Source organism: Mus musculus, chromosome 7, assembly GCF_000001635.26.
Source record: "Mus musculus strain C57BL/6J chromosome 7, GRCm38.p6 C57BL/6J".
Classification (NCBI taxonomy): domain Eukaryota; kingdom Metazoa; phylum Chordata; class Mammalia; order Rodentia; family Muridae; genus Mus; species Mus musculus.
The window spans coordinates 99,683,996-99,691,210 of NC_000073.6; the positions used below are offsets into that span (position 1 = coordinate 99,683,996).

Consider the following 7,215-nt stretch of genomic DNA (forward strand, 5'->3'; position numbering starts at 1 on the left):
AAAGACATTTGCTCACTTCTCTCCAGGAAAAGTCACACAACACCCAGCATCACAGGTACTTTATAAAAATACAAGTCCCCAGTAGCACCAGCCAGCAGCAGTTCACACAGTCTGTTCTCCAGGCGCTGGGTCCCGAGCTTCTCTGGGCAGGGGCTAGGGAGCACAGCTGGCACTTAACGATGTGGTTCCAGATCATGGATGGGTGTGGCTTCTCCACTGATGGTATTCAATGCTTTCTTTGTTTCTTGTCTGCCTTGGCCCCATGCCACACTAGAGAGAGCCTAGCTCCTCTTCAAGCATATGCTAGTCTATGCCTGCAGCAAACAGGAACCACCCACCCTTCAAATCCCCCGTGAAGAAATGGACCTGGGAGATGGCTTAGAGGCAACATCCACCCTGTGTGCCAAGATGATGCCAACAGATAGAAAACACATACTTCCTCCCAAATGGAGATGTCTTGGAAAACCTAGGCTATCCCAACTCTCAGGGACTTTCCCTCAGAGCATCAAGGGGCTGCTACCAGAGCCCCTTGGTCATTGGTGTTGGGGCCCAGTGTTCTAGAAGAAAGAGAGACAGGCAGTATTGCCATTTGTGATGGTTGTCCAGACCTGTCCTGGCTCAGGGAACCCGTGAGAGAAAGCTAGAGGAGGACTACCCAGGCACACTGCTAGAAAAATCTCCAAGTGAGGGACGGGACTTCTGAGTGGTAGGGGGCTGAAGGCATGCCTGGCACTGGTGTGACAAGCAGGCAGCTGAGGAGCCAAGGTAACCTGCTCTAACAGGATACCATCCACCCTCCATCCCCCTGCACATGCAGGGATCCAGGGCTCTTGGACCCCACAGACCTTCCTGGCTACCTTCAGACCAACCTTTAGCCAGGCTCCTTGGCCCACTCTGGCCTCTAGTTGATTCTGAGAATACACTTTCCCAAATGAGACCCCCAGAGGCTTCTGGGATCCTAAAGTAGTTGCTTGGCTAAAAGGGCCCTTCAGCTGCCCCAGGTCATGTCTCAGCAGGGAGAGATATGAGGAGAGATCTGATTGACTGAGCTCTGCTCTAGATTCTCAGGTGCTATGACCCTAGTCTTAGGAGGCTTTTCCACTGAGGGCAGTGCTCCCCACAGGCTAAGAGGGTATATTTTATTATCTGTCAACAGTGTGTCTGTGCCTGGGGGAGGGAGGGTATGCAATAAGGTCAGGTGGTACCAAAGGGCACAGCTCCTTAAAAGATGGCTCTTTATAGTTCATCTCTGATACTTCACCAGATTCTGGTGACAGCCTTGGGGAACAGGAGGATAGAGATGATCTCAGTTGTGAGGAAACTGAGGCCTAGAGATTGAAGGAAAAGGCTCATTTATGGTCAGTGTTGCTACAGGACTTCCATATGGGTTCCTGGTGTGGGGCCTCCTGGAAGAGCAGTGATCAGATACAGAGTGTGTTCGTGTGCATCCCTGAGGATGATGAACACGGCACAGGCTCACCTTCTGGCATCCGGTCAATGTCCACATAAAGGCGTAGCATGAGGCTACCCAGCCCATAGGCCAGGCCAGGCCCCATCGTGGTTATTCCAAACAAGATCCCTGCAATACAAAGTCTTGGTGAGGGTACTGTAGTGCTACCTGCCATCAGAATCCCTCTGCCTACCATCAGTAGATTCCTGCACATCTTAGCAGGTCCCTACCACCTACCCCCAGCAGGTCTGTGCCCTGAGTGGGTCTCTGTTTTCCCCGAGTGGGTCTCTGACTACCCAATCTTTCATGGCAAGAACAGTCGTCAGGGCTCTCTGTAGGATTCTCTAGGTTTTTTCCCTCATCCTCCTGCCAGGCCTCTCTTCCCCCTGATTGGGCTTGGCCCCACTATCAGAGTTTAAAGGGAGAGACCATCTTTACCAATGTAGAGGGGTGAGTTGCTATGGTGGGCAAAGTCGTCAATGTAGGAGATCCCAAAAGGCTGTATGGGCACACCACCGATGCCAAGCAGGGTCTGTGCTGCGAACATGATCCCCACCATGGTCAGATGCTTGGTTTCTGTGTGACTGGAACAGCTGCCATTGGACAGGGCAGAGGCTGGAGCCATAGTCGTGGGCAGGCACAGGGATGCTTCAAAGTCCAGTGACCTATTGTCTGAGAGAAGACGATAAGAACTATGACCATAGCTAAGATGAACAGTAATCACCAAATGTAAGATGTTCTGAGTGCTTGGATGTAAGTCACTCGATTGCCCCAACCTAGGGTTCACAGACCAGAAACATGTCAACCAGCTTAGCCTCACAGTCTGACCACACAGTTCCTGCTCTTAGCTTGCCACAGCTCATCTTTCTGAGCAGGGGCATTCAGAAGGATCATAACAGTGGTGGCTCTTGGGTGGAGGAGCAGGAGTGACCAACATAGGTAGAATTTGAACTGGGTGGAGAATGACAAATAAGATTTTTCCAGAAAAGAGGGGAAGGGAGGATATTCCTGGAAGAGTTCACAGGAGAGCAAACTTGGGTCCTCAGCAGGGCACAGAGTTGGAAGGAGATGTTCCAAACAGAAAGTCACAGAGTAGGGGCAGCCCAGGGCTATAGGCAGGGCTGGGAGGAGCAGGAAGACCCCAGACCACGGAGGGCTCTGGTGTCCTTGGTATTCGTTTGGGGAAGAAGCTGTGTTGGTTCAGGACACAGTGCAGAAAAGGGTGTTTTCTTAATTTAGCTCCAGACATTTACTTCTTGACCAATATTTGGTGAGCAAACTTGAGGAGACCCTTGTTCTATTATTATCCCCAACATGGTGACAGCAGGGACCCAGAGGTACCAAGTCAACTAAGAGAGCCACACCCAGGTATTGGAAAGAACCATGCAACCAAAGTCATCGGCGACTGTCCCACTGTCCTCAGTGGCTGTCCCTCTGTGTAACCGTTGCCTCTCTGGTCCTCATCCCTCAAATGAGCCTCCCAGAACAGATGTTCTCTAGACATTAAAAGGTCAAATGCAGAACAGTTCTGGATGAGGTCTAGGTATGATTCTAGCTATGGGCCTGGCCTTGCATCTCCCTCTTTGGCCTCAGGGTCCTGAGGCAATAGTGGTAACCTCTGCCCCATAAGGTCCTTGACAGAGTGGTGAGAGGTGTCCCTGTCTAGTTCCCAGTAGATATTTAAGTACACCAATCACACTTGCCTTTACTATTCCTGGGTCCAGGGTCTTACAGATGGCCTAACCTGTCACACAGATGCGCAGTTACTGCAGAAAAGATAAACTGAGGAAAGCTGTGGTTGTCAGAGCAGGGAGAGTGTTTGGAGCTTAGAGTCATGGTACCCTTTAAGCTGATCTTGTGAACACTGAGGCTCAGACATGAGAAGAGTTCAGAACCAGCCAGGAGGCCAAAGTGTAACCTTGCACAGAAAAATCTCTGCTAAAGTGGAAGTTCTGGGCAAAAAATCCATGAGGAAGTACTTCTTCGCAGCATCCTAAGATTCCCTGTTGACCTGTTGACGGCCATCCTCTCAGCTCTAGAAACCCACTCAGCATTTCTTTTTTTTAAAGTAAGAAACAAGAGCTTACAATGTAGCCTGAGCAGCCTGGAATTCACTATGTATCCCAAGGTGACCTCAAACGTGTGGCCATCGACATGCCTCTGCCTTCTGAGTGCTAGGATGTTAGGCATGAACCACCAAGCGTGATTCTCTGCCTTCTTCATGCTCTCTACACTGTGTCACTTTGGGGGACCCTGTTTGTGCTGCACCCCACTCCCTGCAATGTTCATTCCCCCCCCCCCCTTGCCACCATGCCACTTCCTCTAGCCCTTGGTAGCTCCTTCTAGCTATCTGTCTTCATCCCCTACCCGGGGCTTCCTCTCCCCATCTTCTATGCACTCAGGTAGAATGGCCATATTCACTCCATCTATAACTTCCAGGATATGTCTGCTTCACAGTCTCCCCTCCAGGTCTTAGCACTTCAGAGACAAAACCCACATGCTAAGTTTTCTGTCTGTCTGTCTGTCTGTCTGTCTGTCTGTCTGTCTGTCTGTCTGTCTGCCTGCCTGTCTCCTCTCCAGGGCTGGGAGTCTCCTGGAGAGAAGGCTGAGTGCCCTAAGGGGTTGGGTACAGAGTAGGCAGTATTGTAGATGTCTTTCATGAACCATTGGATAGATGAATTAGTGGATGGATGGATGGATGGATGGATGGATGGATGGATAGATGGATGCAAGAGGAAAGAAAAGTGAATATTCAAGATGCTTGTTCTAAGAGACATCTTTCTTTGTCAACTGGGCTTTCAACAAAATCCTGTTAAAATTTATTTTTATTATTATTAATATATTTACTATATCCATCTTACTCATTCGAGCATTGGTTCTTTTCCCCCCTTCTTTTATGAGACATAGTCTCATGTATCATAGGCTGGCCCTTGGCTCAATATATAGCCAAGGAGAGCCTAGAACTTCCTATCTTCCTGCTTCTGCCTCCCAAGTGTTCCACCAAGCCTGGCTTCTCTGTTTTGAATGTTTGTGTGAATTAAATGCACAAATACAAACAAAATGCTTCAACCTATGCCTGGCATCCAGGAAGCACCATAGGATGCCTTTATTTTATTCTATAGACTTCTCACAAGAAGCCTCTGTGTGCCAGGCCCTAAAGCAGGCTGTCCTATAAATTCACTCCCACCTCAAAACTCCACCGAGACATATGAGCAGGTCCTCGCCCAGAGAAGACTAGATTTCACCTCTGCCCTACAGCTACCTTTCCTACCATGAACTGGGACCAGAGAGACTGGGATGAGCTAGGGAGGACTATCAGGTACTCTGGACAGTGATGCCCATCCTGGATGCAGACTTGGGGATGGGCTCCATGCTCAGGATTGAAGTCTCTCGGTCATCTCCTGCCCAGTCTCTTACCGGAGCTGCTGTGGTCATAGCGGTATGGTTCTGAGATGAAGTGAGGGAGTGCCATGAGCAGGCCTGCCGTGGCCACCAGGAGAGCCCCATAGCCGATCATCCGGGGTCTGTGCACTCGGCTGCCGAAATAGCTCACAAATAAGATCAAGGATACATTCCCTACCTGCAAAGGATGAAATGAGAATGAAGGCACGCCAGAGTCCACAACCCAAGGGCCGCTGCCATCCTCTCTGTGGCTGGCTACCTTTAGTGTGCCCATTTGTACACTGGGATGGCTGGTTTGAATAAGAACCATCTGGATGTGTTTGGAATGGAGATTCTAAGCCAGGCATGTTGGCTCATGCCTACCATCTAAGTACTCCAGAGAGTGTGGCCAGGGCATAGCTGGGAAGTCAAGGTCAGCCTGGGCTATGTAGTGAGGCCCTATCTCAACAACAAACAGAACACAAAACTGACAACAGCATGCAGATTTTGAGTCTTCCTAGGAAAGGGAAGGGTCTTGTTGCCTTTTTAGAGGAGAAAAATAAGGAAAAAGCTGGCTGGTCAAGTTCACTTTGGAGGAGGGTGATCAGGGAAGGGATTCAGAGCTTCATGGCCTCAAGAATGAAAGATACAGTCTAACATCAGGGGGTTAAGGCTTGGAACTTCAAGTTTTAGACTCATAATCTCAGGGAGCTACAGGTGGAGTGGGCGAGCTCCAGGGTCCTCAAAGGGAGTGGGCCATATCAACAGGGTTTGCAGGGGTATTGACTGGGGTAGAGGGACTTTCCCCATTTACTAAGTGGACTGACTTTCCCTTCCCACATGTGAGATCTAAGAGTAGCATTACGCTGAGACCCATCTGGGAATGGGATGCTGTGCAGCTGGTGGGCACATTATCCAAGGAAAAGTATTTGACAGAAGTCTGATGGGCCTTGAGAGAGAAGAGCCTTCCTTTCTCTAAGAGAGACAACATCTGGTGGGAGATGGCTGAGGCCCAGCAGAACTGATTTCCACTGAATCTGAATGTGTCGCTCAGCTTCTCCCTGCCTGGCTGAGGGCCACAGGCAGGGACCTGTAGATCCTGGGTATCCTGGGGCCAGACCTCCGCTGCAGTATCACCCCTCCCTCTTGTCACTCCAAGGTCAGTCAAAGGGTGTCCTGCACGTAACTGGAGCCTCTCTCAGGGACAGAAGTGACTCTCTGTGATTCCTTCCTGGGACAGACAATAGCTACAGGATCCAAGACACAAAGGAGCCACAAGGAGGGTGGGTGTTTACCCAACTCTGGCAAACTAGAAAATATCTCCTGTTCTCTAGCAAAGGGCTCCTAAGGGCATGATGGCTAGGTCCTTTTTCCTACTAGGACGATCAAGGAATGAGGAGGCTTTTCTGGGCTTCCAGCCTGGGCCAGGATGCTGCAAGAGGAGAGCTATGAGAGATTTGGGGAGCAGGCAGTGTTGGGGGCTGCATGTGGGCCTGGGGAGGAAATGTTTATGGGTATACGAAAGGGGGCGAGTGGAGGTTGGCGTGCAGGGCTTGCTCAGCACGCACTTCTGAGTGGGGGGGTTGGTGGTGCTAAGAACAGTACCTCATTGAAAGCAGCTAGCAGCCCTGAGATCTGGCTGGACAGCCCAAAGCGCTTTTCCACTGTGGAGATGGAGCTCTTGAGGTAGCCAGAGATCATGAGCTGTGTCAGCTGCAGTAGACTGTGACATAGGACAAAGAACTGTAGGAGAGAGGAAGTGATAGTGGCAGGTGAACGGACACCATCAGAAGTCATGGGGGACAGAGGGAGAGGAGAACGTGGCCGAAAGATGAGCAAGGGATAGAAGATGGGTAAACAGAGTCAGGGAAGGCAGACATATGAGAGGAGAGAACAAGAGGGAGGGAAGAGATGAGGAAGAGAGGAGGGAGGGATGGAGGAAGGGAGGGAGAGGGAGAGAAGAAAAGAGTTAGTTAATTGGAGTAGCCCATGGAGTCTCACTCAGGTTGACAAAGTGAGGTAGAACTTGGGGACATGGGTGCTCCCAGAGACACACTTGACTAAAAATAGGAGCATCAGTACCCTTCCGACCCTCTGATCTCCCCAGGGGTTGGGTTGGACCTTCCTCCCGGCTCTGTAGCACTGTCCTCTTCCCCAGAAGGCTCTCCTCCCCACTCGCACCCATTTTCACGGGGATGCTCTGAAGGAGTACACTCCCTTTTCTGACTTCCCCAAGCTGTCCCACCCCACCTCACCCCAAACAACCCAGCCTTCCCGGAAAAAGCTGGCAAACCTCCTAGAGGAAGAAAAGCTTGCTTCTAAGAAGCAAAATCCGGGAGAACTTAGGCCAGAGCTTAACATATTTTCTTAGTACTTTGGAGCCT

At 50.5% G+C, this 7,215-nt stretch overlaps 1 protein-coding gene across 8 annotated transcripts in view; it reads right to left on the reverse strand.

Moving 5' to 3' along the window:
- The window catches only part of Slco2b1 (solute carrier organic anion transporter family, member 2b1), a 53,537-nt gene that overhangs the window by 26,192 nt on the left and 20,130 nt on the right, over positions 1-7,215 (reverse strand). For all 8 annotated transcript variants that reach the window (NM_175316.3, NM_001252530.1, NM_001252531.1 and 5 more), the window contains 4 exons: positions 6,437-6,574; positions 4,868-5,030; positions 1,889-2,122; positions 1,481-1,579 (listed from right to left, as the gene is read on the reverse strand). In NM_175316.3, the coding sequence (NP_780525.1) occupies positions 1,481-1,579; positions 1,889-2,122; positions 4,868-5,030; positions 6,437-6,574 (634 nt within the window). The remainder of the gene's footprint in view (positions 1-1,480; positions 1,580-1,888; positions 2,123-4,867; positions 5,031-6,436; positions 6,575-7,215) is intronic.